The 18,941-nt window shown below is 32.4% G+C and overlaps 1 protein-coding gene across 2 annotated transcripts in view; it reads left to right on the forward strand.

The window, feature by feature from the left end:
- The window catches only part of Esp (Epidermal stripes and patches), a 116,434-nt gene that overhangs the window by 83,111 nt on the left and 14,382 nt on the right, over positions 1–18,941 (forward strand). The window contains exons 2-3 of one of the 2 annotated variants that reach the window (XM_072544555.1): positions 2,419–2,585; positions 8,096–8,323. In XM_072544555.1, coding sequence (XP_072400656.1) covers positions 2,419–2,585; positions 8,096–8,323 — 395 coding nt within the window. Of the gene's footprint in view, positions 1–2,418; positions 2,586–8,089; positions 8,324–18,941 lie in introns of both variants that reach the window. The other variant, XM_072544553.1, reaches the window with a different exon arrangement.

Raw genomic sequence — 18,941 nt, forward strand, 5'->3', positions numbered from 1 at the left:
AGTTTTTACTTATGCATCGGAATGCTGGACCCTTACTGAGAAAGACAAAAAGAACATAGATGTATTTGAGATGTACTGCTGGAGACGAATGCTGAGAATAACATGGGTGGCCCGAAGAACAAATGAATCCATACTGGACCAGCTAAACATAAAGAAAAGACTAAGAACACAAATATCAGAACAAATAATAAGCTATTTTGGACATGTCCTTCGAAGAAATGTTCTTGAAAAACTTACCATCCAGGGAAAAGTAGAAGGCAAAAGAAATAGAGGTAGATCTCCCACACGATACACGGACCATATTGTTGCTACCATTGGCGCTCCATTGTCAGAATGTGCTAGAATGGCAGAAGATAGAAAAACGTGGAGGAACATTGGGAAATTTAGTTAATAGCTTCATGATATCACGATACCTGCATCAGGTTAACGACTAAGAAGAAGAAGACTTGCATCGTCTGTCTGATCTCATCTTTATGTGTTCTAACTTGAAGATCCCGCAGCTTCTTTTCCAGTTATCAATCTCTCTACTTTAATTTTTCTGTTTGTCTCTTATTTAGTATCCGGACTTCAGATCCATATGTCGATATACTTTCTATTATTGGCTTATAAATTAGACGTTTAATGTCTCTTTTATTTTAACTGTATTATTCCATAATAAAAAGTTCACTTGCCTTATAGCTCTCTTACCTTCAGCAATTTTATTATTAAAGTGGACACCAGAGGTTCCTGTAATAAATATTGTAACACCTAGATATTTAAAATTCTCACAATTGTTAACATCATACCCAATGGCCGACGCATCATCCTGCTATGATGACCTGATCATCAGCAAATAAAAGAGTGTTACATTTCCTATTCGTATTCCCAATACAACACCCTTGTCTTAGTTATTTTGACTTAATTTTGCATCCATTTTTATACTATTCATCGCGTACAGATATAGATTTTGCACAGGTTCTATAATTATGGGTTTAGTGTCTTGCTTTTACAATGCCGATTACAGTCGCGAGAATGGTACACTATCATATGTATTTTGAAGGTCTGAGAAAAATAGGTGGACTGATCTGTTCTTTTCAGCTTATTTTTTAATAAGCTGTCTTAAAACAAATATATTCAATGACTGAACACGTAGATCTAAAACCACGACGTCAAATCGAGCACAAAACACTGTTACCACCGTAATTTCCACACTCCGACCTTCCTGTTTTTTATATATTATATTGACGAAATAAATGATGCTTTTGAGCTTAAAGGCTTTCTTCCATTCATTTGGGATATTTTCTAATTTAGGCATCCCGTAAATATAGTTGCTAGTATTTCAAATACTTGAATAGGAGCTGCCTTGAATCAAGGCCCTTGATCAGCTCTATCGGAATGTTCCGAGTCCAGGCGCTCTCCGTTTTTTATTTGTTGGGCGGCCGTTTTATCTTCTTTAACCTTCTTCAGGGGATATGTAGTCATATTTTGTGAAGCTATCAATTAAAATTGGTGATTTGCTGCTGCCAAAATGTTTTACGTATGTTCTATCGGCAGAGACTTGTAATTTTACTTCCAATTTATCTGTTCTAATTAAAGAAATACTTCCATGTTCCTTATCGTCCGTTATAAGGTCTTTTAATAGTTTTCATGCTTACTGGTTTGAGTGTTTTCCTTACAGTTATTCATCGCAAAGCATATTTTTTCCACACATCAGTTTTTGCTTTTTGTAACTTTTTACCTCTTCTCTGGCTCTAACGTACTCTTTCCAGTCATCTGGAGCATATGTAGTCGGTTTAAAGGTGTAGTTACTACTCTAAACAAGATTATACCGTTTTATGTGGAAATTATTGCGAAAAGTAATAATTTTAAGTACCTTGGGTTGTTATTACAGAGTAATCGGGATATAGATAGAGATGCATGCAGTAGAGTTGTGCAATGCAAAAAATTAAAGGAGGCAAATGGTGTTCGGAGGCAAGTCGGAGGGATTGTAATGAAACCAAGAGTAAATTTTAGAAAACAGCTATAAGGTCAGCAATAATGTACAGCATTATATGTTGGACAGTTAAAAACAAAGGAAAACAACGAACTCATGAGACAGAGATGACAATGCCTACATGGATGAAAGGAGTGACACAAAAAAAATTAAAATTGCATATATTAGGGGAAGTCTAGAGTTGGTAAGTACCAATTATTGAGAAACTAAAAAAGAATAAGTTAAGATTATTGGGGCACGTTCAAAGTGAAAATGCTAAGGAGTAGGAGAGGAAGTCTAAAGAATACGTGGTAGACGCTTAAGTAGGTCATGTCGGTACAGTGGATTGATTCATGGAAAAATGTTATTACGGTAAAAATTATAACAATAATAATAAAGTCACCTATTCACTTTCAGAGCAGTAATCATAATTACAGTTCACTTAAAATCGTTGTTTTTTTTTTCAGGAGTACCCACCAAAAATCAGACCGTGATGTTCAAGGAGCAGGTGGCGGGGGACCACCGGGTACTTACCTCTCTTACGAGAACTCAGCACTTAACGCTTCATCTGATACCATAAACTACAGTAGAAATAGAAATGACTCAGCTTATTTAGGAAGTAATGACTTTATTGGTAAGTTAAACAAAATTAAATAAATTTTTGAAGGAGTTTGAAATATATATATATACAAGTATAACAAGTATAACGGTTCCTATCCGTTTCGGATGTTGGAAATCATATTGGCAATCATGACCTTGCTCGCTGCGGCTCCAAACAGCTCCGTTGAGGTTTTCTTAAACCATGTTCTTAAATTCCGCAGCCATTATATTCTCCTTCTACCGGGTACTCGCTTACCTTCGACTTTACCTTGCAATATAGACTGCAGCAGGGAGTAACGGTGCTGATTTTTCATAACGTGTCCCAGATATTGCAAGTTCCTTCTTCATTTTTTCTAGAACTTCCTTGTTCGTGATCCTTGCTGTCCATGATATTCTCAGCATTCTTCTATAAAGCCACATCTCAAATGCTTCAAGTTTTTTAATAGTGGTGTCTGTAAGCGTCCATGCCTCCGCCCCGTAAAACAACACAGAGAAAACATAGCATCTCAAATGTCTCATTTTTGTATCTAGCGATATGTTGTGACTTTTGAAGATGGCGCTCATTTTGTTAAAGACCGTTCTTGCCTTTCCTATGTGGCACTTTATTTCCTGTACATTGCTCCACTGTTCGTTTATAATAGTTCCCAGGTAGCAATACAGTTTTACTCGCTCTATCTGCGTCCCATTAATGTATAGATGAGCCCCATTTATATTCTCCTTGCTGATAATCATTTGTTTCGTTTTGTGGGTATTAATGTTTATATCAGACAACAATAATACTGTGCATACATATGAATATGTCATTTTCTAAAACAATAACTTCCTCTAGTGAAGCCATTTGGAGCAATATAAGATGATAAATATTGTTTGAATGGCGTTTTTGAAAAAAAAAAGTTGTTTACTTTTATTGTTAATGAAATACATTAAAACAAAAAAGAGTTGTTTACTTTTATTGTCAGTGATATACGTCAAAACAAAAAATCTGTACGTACATTTTTTTCCAACTACATAATGTATAAAGCGTATTTTCAAGGATAACATAAACTATTGCTCCTGCAATTGGAAGAAGTCTCTCATTTTGACTACTTTAAATTATCGAGTATCATTCTATGTATCATATTTTCTAAATATGTGATACAATTGTATGCTTCTTCATTTGCGTTTTGTCTTTGGATAAAGTAAAGGATAAATACCTTCTTGCTTAGATTCACCTCCATTGTCTTCTTCATCTTCATCACTTTCGTCACTGACGATAACGCGCTCCACCGGCGGATTTATTACTTCCGCGATAATTTCACTTTCCATCAGAAGATAACCAACAATGACATCATTATCAATGGCAATGAATTCAGCAAACTCGTCATCATTGTTCAGTTGGCATCCACCCCGCATCGCCGAAACATTTTCTGATGTTTTTTTATCTAAAAGTGTCCATGCTTTGTGGATGAAATTTATAGCATTCAATAAAGTAACAGAGGATTCACTAGGGCTTTCCACATTATTCAGGATCCGTTTAACTAAAAGTTTTCTTAAGGGACCTTATGATGCCCTGATCCATCGGTTGTAGAACAGATGTGCAATTTGGGGGTAAAATAAGAAGTTGAATGTTTTTTAAACCATTAACTTTCGGATGGGCTGTACAATTGTCAACAATTAAAAGAATCTTTCGATGTCCCAACCTTCTGTCCCGCTTCAAAAGTTCCCCACTAAAAATCTCTGCTGTCATCCACGATTTTTTTTAATTTATATGTGACAGGAAGCTGATTCACACCTGTGAATCTTGTGTTTACTTTGGAGCATGGTAGATAGAGTGGAACTTGAAATTCCTCTTTCACGACAAACTTCTGCTTTTTTCTTATCGTTCTCAACATCTTTAAGGATGTTAATTTTTTCTTCTAAAGTAAATGCTTTTCTTTTAGGATTCATAGTGTGTAATCTATGTGACTATGTAATCTACAACACAACTTTCAAGATGCGAAAGCACAATCGATAAGCGACAAACGATAAACTTCTACGACAAAAACAATTGAAAAGAAATTTTGGTGAAATTTGTTTAATTTGTCATGTTTTTAAGCCTCCTTACGTAGTTAGGTGCGAATGGTCAAACCCCTACACTGACACTTGTAAATCATAAATTGTAAATTTCCAACAACACAATATCGGTCGGTAGATTAAACAGAAGAAGTTTATTGCGGGAGGCAATTAAAAATGGGTATTTATTTATAGCCACGGCCGGGCCAAAAACGTAAATAAAAAACACGTTTTTCGATCTTATTTTCTCTCATTATAACCAAATTTGCCTTGCTATAGAGGGTTATAGTTAAATTAGTTAAATAGAAATTTCACGGGACATCTAATGTACCTCGTTATAAGCGAAACCTCGTAATAACCGTGTTCGTTGTAGAGGGAATATCCTGTATATATATATATATATATATATATATATATATATATATATATATATGTATTTATATATTTACTTTTTTTTTCGTCACTTAGGTATTTTCTAAATGTACCTACTTTTGGTAGTTAATTATTAAGTTAATTTATTTTGTTTTTTATCTACTTTAATTATAAACTACTGGGTTTGTTAAATATTTTTTTTATTTAAATAAGTATATTTTGTCATATAATATGTTCGCTTTGTTTAATTGTCACTAGGATAGGCTGTTCGAAAATATGTACAATATCCTCAAAATTTGTATATGACTCTTTAAATTGATTATCTTGCCACTTTAGTACTGATATTCTATAATTTTTACCTCTAAAATTTAATAATTATACAACACATCATGCAATCCCATAAACATGTTCGTTTACATTGTAAATCTACCTTCTCTTTAACAATACTGTCTTCAACTTACATTTTGTATGAGTAAAGTGAGACTAGCCGTGGTTGTGTCTACCTTATCTTAAAGAATACTGTCTTTGATATACATTTGGTATATTGAAAGTTAGAGATGGAGAAAAGAATCTAATACAACAAGTGAATACCACAATTTAATCAAGAATTCTCTGTTAACAAATGGATGGCGAACTAACACCACCATACTTCCCTCAATTATAGACAAATAAACTTTCTAAGCATAATATTAAAACTTACGACAAAGACAATAACAAACAAGATTAATAGCCTTTTATCCATAGAGGACAAACAACTAGGATTCCGATCTTGCACAGTAGCCGTCTTTGTCCTATGAAAAATAACAGCAAAATCGATAGAATACAACAAACTTGCCTATATATGGTTAATTTATCTAGTGACGGCATTCAACCGTGTCCAACTAAAAGACTTGATATATCTCCTCTTTGATAGACAAATTTTACATAATCTAATCAAAACTGTTAAGACATATATAAAGAAAATCAAATGTAGGTAAAAATATAGAGAGAACTTTCCAATCTAATACCAGATATGAATGAACTTTTATCATTGCCATAATACAATATGGCGTAATAAAAACATTGGCATTGAGGGAACAGGCGATTCTCCTAGAATAAAGAAGGAAGAAGGGGAAAAAAGTTAGAGCGGTCATTATGATCCCCAACCTCTGTAACGGAGGTAGAACTTAAAGAAGAAAATATATTTTGTGAATTTTACTCCAAATAAGATTTTGATCCATTCTTATGCCTAGGCTTCCTTGAAGATAATAGTTTATTGACATTACTTTAATTATGTATTTGACAGTGTTGTTTTGTTCAAAATAGCAGTTTTCTTTATGGCACTGATTTTTAGTATGCCTCTTCATTGAGCGATTGGAGAAAAAATCTTTAAATGAAGAAAGTGTATTTTAGATTTTAGATCTATATATTTTTAGTTCCCGGATGTAACTATTATACTTTTATTTTCATAGGCGGCTGCTACGTATTTATTACAAGAATTATTCCTACCCCTTGACCGAGTATCATGGGTTCTGAATATTTTTACTTCTGTATTCTATAACGTTTGTTTAATATTCTAATGATAAGATTTAAAAACGTTTGGATTTAATAAGCACTTGCTTTTTATTAACTGTCTTAAATCTAAAACCTATATAGTTAAGACAATTGTTGCCAAAAACGAGGATAACCTGCCCCGACTCCTCCATCAATTTATTCTCACAGCCAAATCGTTTAACATGGTGATATCAGCTGCTAAAACAAAATGTATGACAACTTTAAAGACACCTGTAAGATGTAAACTCAATGTGAATAGATCGATTATCCAGTAAGAGATGAATCTCAATACTTAGGCATATAACTTATAGGCTATGGCGCGATTGAAGAAGAAGTAAAAGAACAACAAGAGCCACAAAAATAGCTGGCTGTCGAAACAGTTAAATATGGCGTAATAAAAACATTGGCATTAAGGTTAAATCGGCAATATAGACAAGTTCTATAGTGACATACACCGCAGAGACTAGATCAGAAACAACAATAACCAAAAGATTGCTTGAACAACAGAAAAAGGTACCTTGTGGTATAGCTGGAAAGACTGTTTCAGGCGGAAACAAGTAAAAACATAAGAAAAATTATGATCATTATTATTATATATACATATATATATATATATATATATATATATATATATATATATATATATGTATATATATATATATATATATATATATATATATATATATATATATATATATATATATCAATAGATTGGCTAAAATCTAAACAAGAAAAAAGGTTGTAATGAACATAACAGAATGACAGAAAGAAGCATGTTAAATATAGCTCGAGATAAATCGCCAAAGGGACAGAGAATAGTGTAGGCCGACCCAGAAAAAGGTAGAGCCACAATCAAAACATCGGTGTAAGTGGATAAAGTTTAAACAGGAGATTTTCCTAGAATAAAGAAGGAAGAAGGGAAAGAAAGGTAGAGTGATCATGATAATCGCCAACCTTTGTAACAGAGAAAGCACTTAAAGAAGAAAATATATTTTGTGAATTTTACTCCAAATAAGATTTTGATCCATTCTTATGTCCAGGTTTTTTTGAAGATAATATAGTTTATTGACAGATAATAGTTAATTGACAATATGATGACAATTGATTATGTAGTTGACAGTGTTGTTTTGTTCAGAATAGCAGTGTTCTTTATGGCACTGATTTTTATTAATCCTTCTTATTGAGTGATTGTAAAAAAATCTTTTTTAATAATTTGTTTTACGTCTATAAGCAAGGAAATCTCTTTTCGTATATGGTTCGTATTTGGTTCCACGTAAGTTACGGGTGTATCTTGGAATCATCGGTGAATTGTTATTTCCATCCAACGAGCTTTTTTTATTAAAGTTTATACGTAAAATGTAAATATGCAACAATTTTAGAGTATTTTTATATTTAGAGTATTTTAATTAATAACCACGGTCCTGCTCTTCCCATAACGTGTGGATTCATAAATAATCATAGCACAATGGATTCTTTACGATTGGTTTTTTATATGTATTTGTATATCACAAAATTAGGATATTATCATCTTATCGTTCTCCCTTGATTGGCCCCACTACTATTTAGTATAACGATTATTATTTTTTGTCTGTTTTGTTGCAGTGATAGATAATACCAAAAAACACTCAACTTTCGCGGAATCGATCAAGTCCGCGATACCCTGGACTCAGAAAAAGTTAAGAAATTCATGCTCAAAAAAGAAGCTCTACAAGAGGGTTCCCGTGTTAAACTGGCTGCCAAGGTACAATTCGGAGAATGCGGTAGGAGATCTGGTAGCTGGCCTTACCGTTGGTCTTACTGTGATACCTCAAGCCTTGGCCTACTCCAATATAGCAGGTATGATAATACTTAAACTATTGTTAGATATTATTTATTAAGTAAATAAACCAAAAAATATATTGGTCAACAGAATATGTTCGTCGTTAGCAATATAGATATTAATTACGAGTACTAAATCACTTTTTAAAACCAACTTGTTATTTAATTTATATCTATCAAATTTTGCGACAGGTTCCTAATTAATAGCTTTTTTGACATCTATTATCTCCATCCTCTTTACGTGTCCAAACCATATTAATTGCCTTGTTTATATCCTTTCTGATGTTGAATGAACCTTGTTCCTGTGTTTTATAATTTCGTCATTAGATACATACCTGTTCTATTCTGGATATTCTGCATACTCGACTCTAACTATTAGAAGAACTCTAAGTTCGTCTAATAAAATCCATTTTTATGCTACCTATTTATATTATATATTTACTGATATATATATATATATATATATATATATATATATATATATATATACATACATATATATACATATATATATATATACATATATATATATATATATATATATATATATATATACATATATATATACATATATATATATATATATATATATATATATATATATATATATATATATATATATATATATATATATATATATATATATATATATATATATATCTATATATCTATATTCTTCGCAGTTTTTAGGTCTGCTTCCTCAATATATATATATATATATATATATATATATATATATATATTTCTTTGTAGTACCAATTGACTTCTGGACGAAAAGTATTCCCATTTGGCATCCGTGAATATTCACGGGCCACAATATACAGCGAATTCTGTTGCGGTACCAATTGGCATCAATCGCTGTTGCGGTTTCTTTGGCATCGATTGGCTTTGGACCTTTAGCATCCATTGGTTTATGACTCAAGTCGACAATAATACCTAAAGGTTTCGGTGGAATTCTACCTGAGTCAATTCATCTGTTCAGTCATTGTAATATTTTGTTGTCGAAACGGATGTTTAAAAATTTAACTTGTTATAGAGTATATTACTCTTTATCCATAAATTGTAGGCAGGTAGTTATTGCTTTTTTCGAGATTGAATATTTTTCTTTTAAAATTATGACAGCTTCAAATTTGATTTAATTTGCTAAATACTTTTATTTTACATTTTTTAAGCTCAGTAATTTAAAAATGTTTTATCGTCTTTTAACAACTTCTAGTCTGATTATTCCCTGAGTAAAAGAGCTCTGTTGTAATGAATTATTTGGTATTACTAAAGAAATTCTGGTATAGTAGGATTAAATGTTAAAATTAAATGTTACAATGATTGTAACTTCATGTCTTGGGCTGTTACGTCGCATTATGGGCTATATGGGCTGTATTTTCTCGTTCTTGTTCGTATTTCTCTTCGATTTGCATTTTCGATGACACTTTCCAATATTTTAGCAAATTCAAAGTCCATATAAAATACTTAGAGAGCAAACAAAAGTACTTATAAGAGTATACGACCATTTGATAACACTCACTGTGAAAATTTTTGCAAGTGAAGATGTTTAAGACAACAGGCACATTATTGCCGAACGCAAAGTGCACATAACTTTCTCCTTTATTTTTTGGTATCTGACTTCTTACAACTGTGTGTATTTTTCTTTCCTCTGCCCATACTTCTCGTACGTCACTGAATCTGGTTTGATGTGGTATTATATAATAATAGATGCACAATCAAAACGAACCAGATTCTTTTACATTAAAAAGAGATAAAATATTATGTCCATATACTATGAAAAGCAATAATTAAAAAAGAGTCGTATTTTAACACATATTTGTTTTTCTTTAACCGTTTGTTAATAAATAATATATCAAAATTTATTCGACATAATGTATGTTTTATTTTAAGGCTGTAACATAAAAATAAGAATTACCTGTTATGAAGGCACTACATAGGTAATTATTATCTGTACCTAACAAAAACCAATTTTATCAAAATCAACCTAGTTTGAAATATATGGAGTCTCGATTATATCTCATGGTTGTGTTTGCCCTACGTAGAAAAAAATAAAATAAAATTACTGAAATCTCTTGGGAATTGAAGTACTCAAGAATTGAAAAGATGTTGAAATTACTGTAACTTTGAAGAAGTTGAAAATCAAATGTTTAAAGGTACACTTCTTTTAAACAAAATTCAGAATCAGTATTTTATCTCTTAACTTCATTAGAAGTGAATAATAAAGAAGTTATATACATACAAAAGGTTTTTGTAAGAAACACAGTTGCAAACATATAATTTACAAAATTTCTTGGTCTCTCTTTTTAAAATGGCGATACATAGCTTACAACGTAAACAAAGTTTTAGGAGTAGTGTCCACTTAATAGCTTCTAATGGTAATAGTGGGTTAGGGACAATTAAAACCTAGTTAATGTTTAAAATTTGCCAATGTTTTTACTTTATTTTAAGTCTTTATCAAGGCTATACATGGCACATACCTATAATGGTACATAAAATGATCCATTGTGATTTATATACAGTGAGGTCCTAAGGTAACGGATAAATTCAATATTTTTGTAACTAAAAATCTTTTGACGAAATCCTCATGTAGGTCGGTTTTTATTTTTTGTTGTGCATTTTTTTCAATAGAATCTTTTTATACAGGGCGTGTCGTGTAACAGTGGCCAATACCAACTTTCTTATTTTAGATACAACACCCTGTGTATTATTATATTTTTGAATTTCTTAGAATATTAGGTAAAATTTATATTTAATCTTCTATTCTTATCTTTAACCGTTTTTAAGTAATCGAGGTTGGAAAAGTGACATTTCGTGTATTTTTCCTCACAAAATCTAAACAGTTCGACCTAGAGTAAAATGGTTTTTACATTATTATCTTACTTTTTAATATGCTATCTAGTGGTATCAAACCCAGAGATGATAGGATTATATTCAAAATGACAAATTTTGAAATTTAGGGCCGACCACGACAATTTTCGTATTTTATTTTTATTTAATACCACTAGATAGCATATTAAAAACTAAGATAGTAATATAAAAACTAATTAAAATGGACCAAATCCAATAGTTGGCTGTATACCCTGAATCAATATAAAGACAAAAGCTTTTTGTAAATACAAAAAGCTTTTGTCTTAATATAAAAACCATTTTACTCTAGATCGAACTGTTTAGATTTTGTGAGCAATTGTCACTTTTCCAACCTCGATTACTCAAAAACAGTTAAAGATAGGAATAGAAGATTGAATATAAATTTTATCTAGAATATTCTTAGAAATCAAAAGATATAATAATATACAGGGTGTTGTATTTAAAATAAGAAAGTTGGTATTGGCCACTCTTACACGACACGCCCTGTATAAAAAGATTATATTGAAAAAATGCACAACAAAAAACAAAAATCGACCTGTACGAGGATTTCGTCAAAATATTTTTAGTTACAAAAATATTGAATTTATCCGTTACTTTAGGACTCACATGTCGTATGGAAATAATCAACATTGACCACACCGGGTTTATTTAAAAAAAAATAGCCTCGATAAAAACGTAAAATAGGTAAAGTCTATACGTTAGCAATTGTACAAAACCCACTATTACCATTAGAAACATAGACTAGTTAGAAACTTTATTTTAAAACTAGAACAGCTAAGAAAAAATGAATGTTTGTCCAACCTCAAATTCTATCTACAACATTTCATGGGATTTACAAAATCCAAGAGAAAATATTAATATGACGACGTTTTAAAACGTTAATAAAATTAGGTTTAATTCAATAAGAAAGTAATGAAGGATACATTAAAACTATAGGATTGTAATAGAATATTTTATTGAAACTCGTAATCACTTGAATGAATTATTGTGATTTATATTTATTTTGTACAAATACTTTTATTGTGTCCCATTTCCTGTTTTTAAAAACATTTGGATACTTTTCTACCAAATTTAAAACTTCCATTTTTTTTGGCGGAATTTTCTTCTTAATATGACGTGCAAAGAATTTTTGCGTAAGTTCTTTTTCCTCTTTTGTCCATGGAACTAAAATACGTTTACCTTTCTCCTGTATTCTATTTTGTGACGGGATGTTTACTTCATTTTGTTGAAGAATAGGTTGATTAGTATTTTCTTCGTCACTATCAGCTTCTTCTGCGTCTTCCAATATCTCGTTATCGACTTCAATCTCATTTAAATTTCGATTTTTATATTGGTCAATATTAGTGTTTTGAGCGAGCAATAATATTTTGGAAACTTTTGCGGTTTGGTAAATGTCTGACGGGAGACGATACCACTCATCATGAGTTTTTGAGGTATGCCCCATAAATTTTGCTAGTTGTTCTAGTTCACCCTTTTCCATTTTTAAAATTTGTATTATTGTTGCTAAGTGTTTTCTGAGGCGAGTTGACGTGAGGGTAGTGATTTTGTTTGCATCATTCAACACCTTAGAAGCATGCTTTCTGAGAACATGATATCCACTGATGCAGTTAATAGTATTCGGTATGCCAAATAGGTATTCGTTGTAAGAGGTAAAAAAATTATTCCTATATTTAATTAAAGTGTCAACTCCACTTTTGGTCAATTTGTCAAACAGAACAGGTACGCCTCTACCTCTCTTACCTCTTATTACTATGCGTTTTAAAGAGTGAACTAAAATTTTCTCGGTTTCTGTTAGGACTTTCTCAAACTCTTTAGAAGATTGAGAATCATGATGTTTTAAATAAATATCTAAAGGTAATCTCTGCAGCTCCATATAAAGTATGAATAATTAATAACATGCTACATGTTTTGACATTGCATTATTTTATGTTTCATGAATTTGGCCAAATCTTATCATACGTTAATTCAATCCATAGTAATATTAAATTTACAAGAGAAATAAAACAAAACCAGTCAATAAATTTTCTAGACTTAAAAATTATAAGAATTGAAAACAAACACGAGTTCTCTGTATTTCATAAACCTATACATACTGACACAACCATACACAGTACTTCATCGCATCCTGCACAACATAAATTAGCAGCCTACTATAGTATGTTCCACAGATTGACAGAAATCCCAATGTCAAATAATAACTTCGAAGTAGAATTGAATATCATTAAACTTATAGCAATAAATATTGGATACAACGAACACATAATAAACAAAATGTTACAGCAAAAACTACTCAAGAAAGCCCTTAAATCAATCTTCCCACCACAAGAGAAAAAGCCCAATACAATATATTGCTCGATCACGTCATATACAGGTACAGTCAAAATCGTTTACAACGACACCGGCTATAACGTACAATCGGATATAACAAACAAAATAGTAGTTCCCATAAAATGACATACAAAAAACGCATTTATATTGCTTATAATGAACAAATCGGTTAGAGCAAACGTATTTCCTGGAACAATAGCAGTTAAAATATTGGTTACAGCGTACAATTTCAAGTACATATCTGTACCTCAGATGATATAACATCCATTTTTTTCAATTATGACATTTTTACACACTGTATAATAAATAAATAATAAATAATTATAACCAACGCATGATGTAAATGACAGTAGATACAATGTTCAATATAATAATGTTTCCACATCTTAATAAATAAGTTTAAAAGTGCTATCATGTAAAGTTATGAAAATGGACATTGTAGTGTTGTATTTCTCACAGGTATTACCGATATTTAGTACCACGAAATGACAAGTAAGGATTTATTAATTTATGGTTAAAGCACATCCGGGCAGGCATCTACACTTGATTACTTGTCCTTTAGACATTTAGACCTTCCAAGACGGGTTACAAATGACTGAGTGGAAAATGTGTGGCCTACACTCAGGTCCGGCTATAGCGATGATGAAATTTTTAATGCTGACGATATGGGGTTATTTTTTAGACTGACACCTGATCACACGTTAAAGTTTAAAGGGGAGAAATGTTCCGGTGGTAAACTCTCAAAAGAGCGAGTTACATTCCTTGTTGCAGCCAACATGTCCGGTTCCATAAAAAGGAAGCTTTTGGTGATAGGAAAAATTAAAATGCCGCGCTGTTTTAAAAACGTGAAAAATCTCCCGATTGATTACGATTTCAATAAAAAAGCCTGGATGACGTCGGCTATTTTTGAAAAGATTTTAATAAAATGGGACATTGAACTTTTACAACAAAAGAAACGCATAATTTTAATTATCGACAACTGTTCGTCACACCCACTAGTTGACAGGTTAAAACAAATTAAACTCGTTTTTCTGCCTCCAAGTTGTACGTAAGTACTGCAGAGCATAGACCAAGGAGTTATAAGAAGTCTTAAAGAATGCTTTCGGAAAGAATTGGTGTACAAAATCATCGAAAAGAGAGAGAATAATGACGATACCAAAGTCAGTATTTTTAACGGTATACTAATGATATCAAAGGCATGGGAATCTGTGCGGAAGGAAACGATCATCAACTGTTTTCGTTTTTCCGGCCTAACTAACGACTTACAACCATCAGGAATCGCATACAACGATATTGCACAAAAGCATTTGCAGGATGCCGTTTCCCTTCTCAGTTCTGACTGCTCTGCAGATGACTATGTACGAGTGGATGACGAAATAAGTACGAGCGAAGAACTGTCAGATATTGACATCGTACTGAGTCACCAAACTAGTGACAAACAAAGTACTGATGAGGCTGATGAAGAATTGGAAGATTTCGGCAAAATCCCTACTGTTGCTGAAGCGTATGCTGCTTGTTCCACCATAAGAGCATTTATTCAGACTGCTGAAACTTCCCAGAGTGTGATAGACTCATTATCGATTGTTTTCACATCAATTGAAAAAATGTTTTTTTCAGAAGTTCAAGGAAGGCGACTTTTTTCATTAAATATTCAGGTAAAATGTTGTATTTACATATTTTGTAATACATAAATGTATCTATTTTTCTTTGTCTTTTTAAAAATAAATAGTATGTATGCCTACACTTTTATAATACAAAGATTTTGAGAAACCGTTATTTTATGAGTATACTTTATTGACATACTTATTTCAATACATATTATACATATATGTATGTACATATTTAGATTTACGTAAGTACAATAAACACATATGTTAAATGTTATGTATAATATGTTATTATAACATATTATAAGTATAGATAAAGTAACACATTTTTGCGTCATAAACGTAGGTACAACGAACTAACTGTTCCTACCAGTGTAATCGATTATAGCAACATGTTCATTATAACCGATAGAACCGCTTACAGAGAACACTGGCTACAACGTACAAAAACCACCAGTCCCCTGAAGTTCGTTATAAACGATTTTGACTGTAATATATTAACTAAAATAGCCAGACAGATCAAAAGAAAAGAATAACACCAGCATTTAAATATATTAAGAACAACAAGAGCCATTTGCTGATCGGTTTAGGTCACCGAAACCCAACCAATTATGATTGGATCAACAGAAACAACTACTCCGTGGGCTAATACCCCTACCGGCATTGAATTATACTATTGATCCAATGGTCGCAGAACAACACAACCCATCAAGTGTGAAACGCCAAACAGCTGTTTCGGTCCGCCAGACCTTATCAGTGACGCTTGGCTTCTCCATTGGAAAGTTGTCCGTTCTGCTTAAGGAGACAAGGTCCTCTGAATCTCAAATGTAAATGAGAATGCAATCCACTCTTAACTGATCAACATTTAATATGTCATCACAGGTGTTCCGTGTGCAATGCTGCCAGGTCACCCATGTACAGCTTGAAACAACAAGAGCCATTTGCTGATCGGTTTAGGCCGCCGAAACCCAATTAATTATGTTTAGATCAACAGAAACAACTACTCCGAGGGCTAATACCCCTACCGGCATTGAATTATACTATTGATCCAATGGTCGCAGCACAACACAACCCATCAAGTGTGAAACGCCAAACAGTTGTTGCGGTCCGCCAGACCTCATCAGTGACGCTTGGCTTCTCCATTGGAAAGTTGTCCGTTCTGCTTAAGGGGACAAGGTCCTCTGCATCTCAAATGTAAATGAGAATGCAATCCATTCTTAACTGATCAACATTTAATATGTCATCACCGGTGTTCCGTGTGCAATGCTGCCAGGTCACCCATGTACAACTTGGAACAACAAGAGCCCTTTGCTGATCGGTTTAGGTCACCGAAACCCAACCAATTATGTTTGGATCAACAAAAACCACTACTCCGAGGGGTAATACACCTACTGGCATTGAATTATACTATTGATCCAATGGTCGCAGATCAACACAACCCATCAAGTGTGAAACGCCAAACAGCAGTTTCGGTCCGCCAGACCTCATCAGTGACGCTTGGCTTCTCCATTGGAAAGTTGTCCGTTCTGCTTAAGGGGACAAGGTCCTCTGAATCTCAAATGTAAATGAGAATGCAATCCACTCTTAACTGATCACATAGGTGACCTAGCAGCATTGCACACGGAACATCTGTGATGACATATTAAATGTTGATCAGTTAAGAGTGGATTGCATTCTCATTTACATATAAAATACTAGCTTTTATCCTCGATTCGATTGTGATGGCGTCTTCTGCCGAGAAGTATCCCTTGAAAATACAACTTTTTTTAATAAAATGTATCATCTGTGCTTATTTGTGTCCCTGTCAAAATTGCAAAAATAATCAATATGATCGGTTAAAAAGTTAAACAGGGAATGCGAAAAAAAACAAGCCGACAAACACCTTACACTCACATTTATAATATTAGTTAATATTTTCACAGAAAAAAAGACAAAGCATAACCAGAGATAGATAAAAACTAAGCATCTTAACGAAAGAATCTTATTAACACAGCGCCAAACCACATTTTCAAAATTCACAACATTTTTAATGCATTTACAACCCCTAACATTAAATGCTTTTTAATACACAACGTTTTAGTAATGTGCTTCAAAAAATTATACACATGGCGCTGAGAAATAAGGTTATAAAACCTTTCAAAAAGAATAAAAGACTGCAGATAACAAGAAAGTAAGATAAAACCAATAATATATTGTAAATCCAAAAACTAAACAAAAAATATCCATTCTAAGAATTAAACTCAAACGCGAATCGACCAGATGTTACTCGAACCTTTATAAACCTGGTATCTAAGACAATCTAAGTGACTAACTGGCTTCCAAAATCGTATCACATCCTGTAGATGCCAATTGAACCGCTAAGCTGTAACGACATGAATATCGCTTCAACTCAATATACACAAATCGATGGTGGCGCTGCTTATTTTTTGCCTCGAACTACGATTTATTTACGAATCAAAAAACGGTCCAATTGGATTCCGGGTTCATATCGCGTAAAGAGCCTTATAATATCATTCACTATGCGTTTCTGATATTATTTTGAAGAGGTCAATTGGCATCCGAATACCGGATGCCAATTGACCAGCGGAAGCCAATTGAACCTACAACTTTACATGTGGGAAGTCAATTGTTACCGTAAATAAATATATATATATATATATATATATATTTATATATATATATATATATATATATATATATATATATATATATATATCTATATTCTTCGCAGTTTTTAGGTCTGCTTCCTCAATCTCAGATACTCTGATTTTTGTATGTTTATATTCAAACCCCAAAGTTTATCCTCTTCTTTAAACTTTCGTAGCATGTAATCAACATTCTCTTCACAGTTGGCAATAATAACCTGATCATCTGCAAAAAATAGTGCTATCAAGCAGCAATCTTTAATGCTTATCCCCATTCCAGCCTACAAGTGCCTCTTGTATATAATAAGCAACACCCCTACCTAAGGCCCATTGTCACTTTATGATATTTAGTGGTTTGACTCATATACACCTGGTAATATTACTCTGAGGAAACGTTCTTTAGCCCGAATGAGTATTTTTAATTATACCTTTTATAAAGGATTTTTACATAAAACTCTTGTGATTCATGCTATGCAGTAAGCTACAGGAATTTAATTTTCCTTGTGTATGTCCTGAAATAGCTACTTCTACCACTTTAGTCCTAACACGTTTTTCATACTGTCTTTTTTTATCAGCTCCTTATCCCGTTTCATGAAATTTGTTAACTAGTTTTAATACATAGAACATTTTGAATGAATTTAGAAGATGCTTATTTAATATCACTGTTAAACGCTACCAGCAACAGTTCAAATAACCAAACTTTTTGCAATTTGCTTTCAATGTAGTTTTTGATGTAATGGAAAAAATTTGTCATTAACACTAGCAAAACATAGGTGTTACGTTTAGTTTTAGTTTTTAAGACGCTTCAAAACACTTTTAATACATTCATACTGTTTCACAAGAACAGAGTAATTATGAAAAGAAAAATCATGAATGCCTGAATTCTCCAGCGAGATACGTGTCTAATGATATGTCACACATGGTTTATTCCCCATTTAAGTTATTTTGCTTCCTGGTTTTTATTTTTTGAAAAATTTTTTATATAAATAAATATGTCGAGAATGCGAAGTAATACATTTATATAGATACACATGGGAGGAACATAGTAGAAACCACAGACCAATTATTAATTTAATAATTGAAAAGCCAGCAAAACAATAATACAAGTTGTAAGAGTATAAAGACAAACAGAATGTGCAAGTAACCACCAGTTAGTACTAAATAAATTCATACACGGGAAGATGA

Source organism: Diabrotica undecimpunctata, chromosome 1, assembly GCF_040954645.1.
Source record: "Diabrotica undecimpunctata isolate CICGRU chromosome 1, icDiaUnde3, whole genome shotgun sequence".
Classification (NCBI taxonomy): Eukaryota; Metazoa; Arthropoda; class Insecta; order Coleoptera; family Chrysomelidae; genus Diabrotica; species Diabrotica undecimpunctata.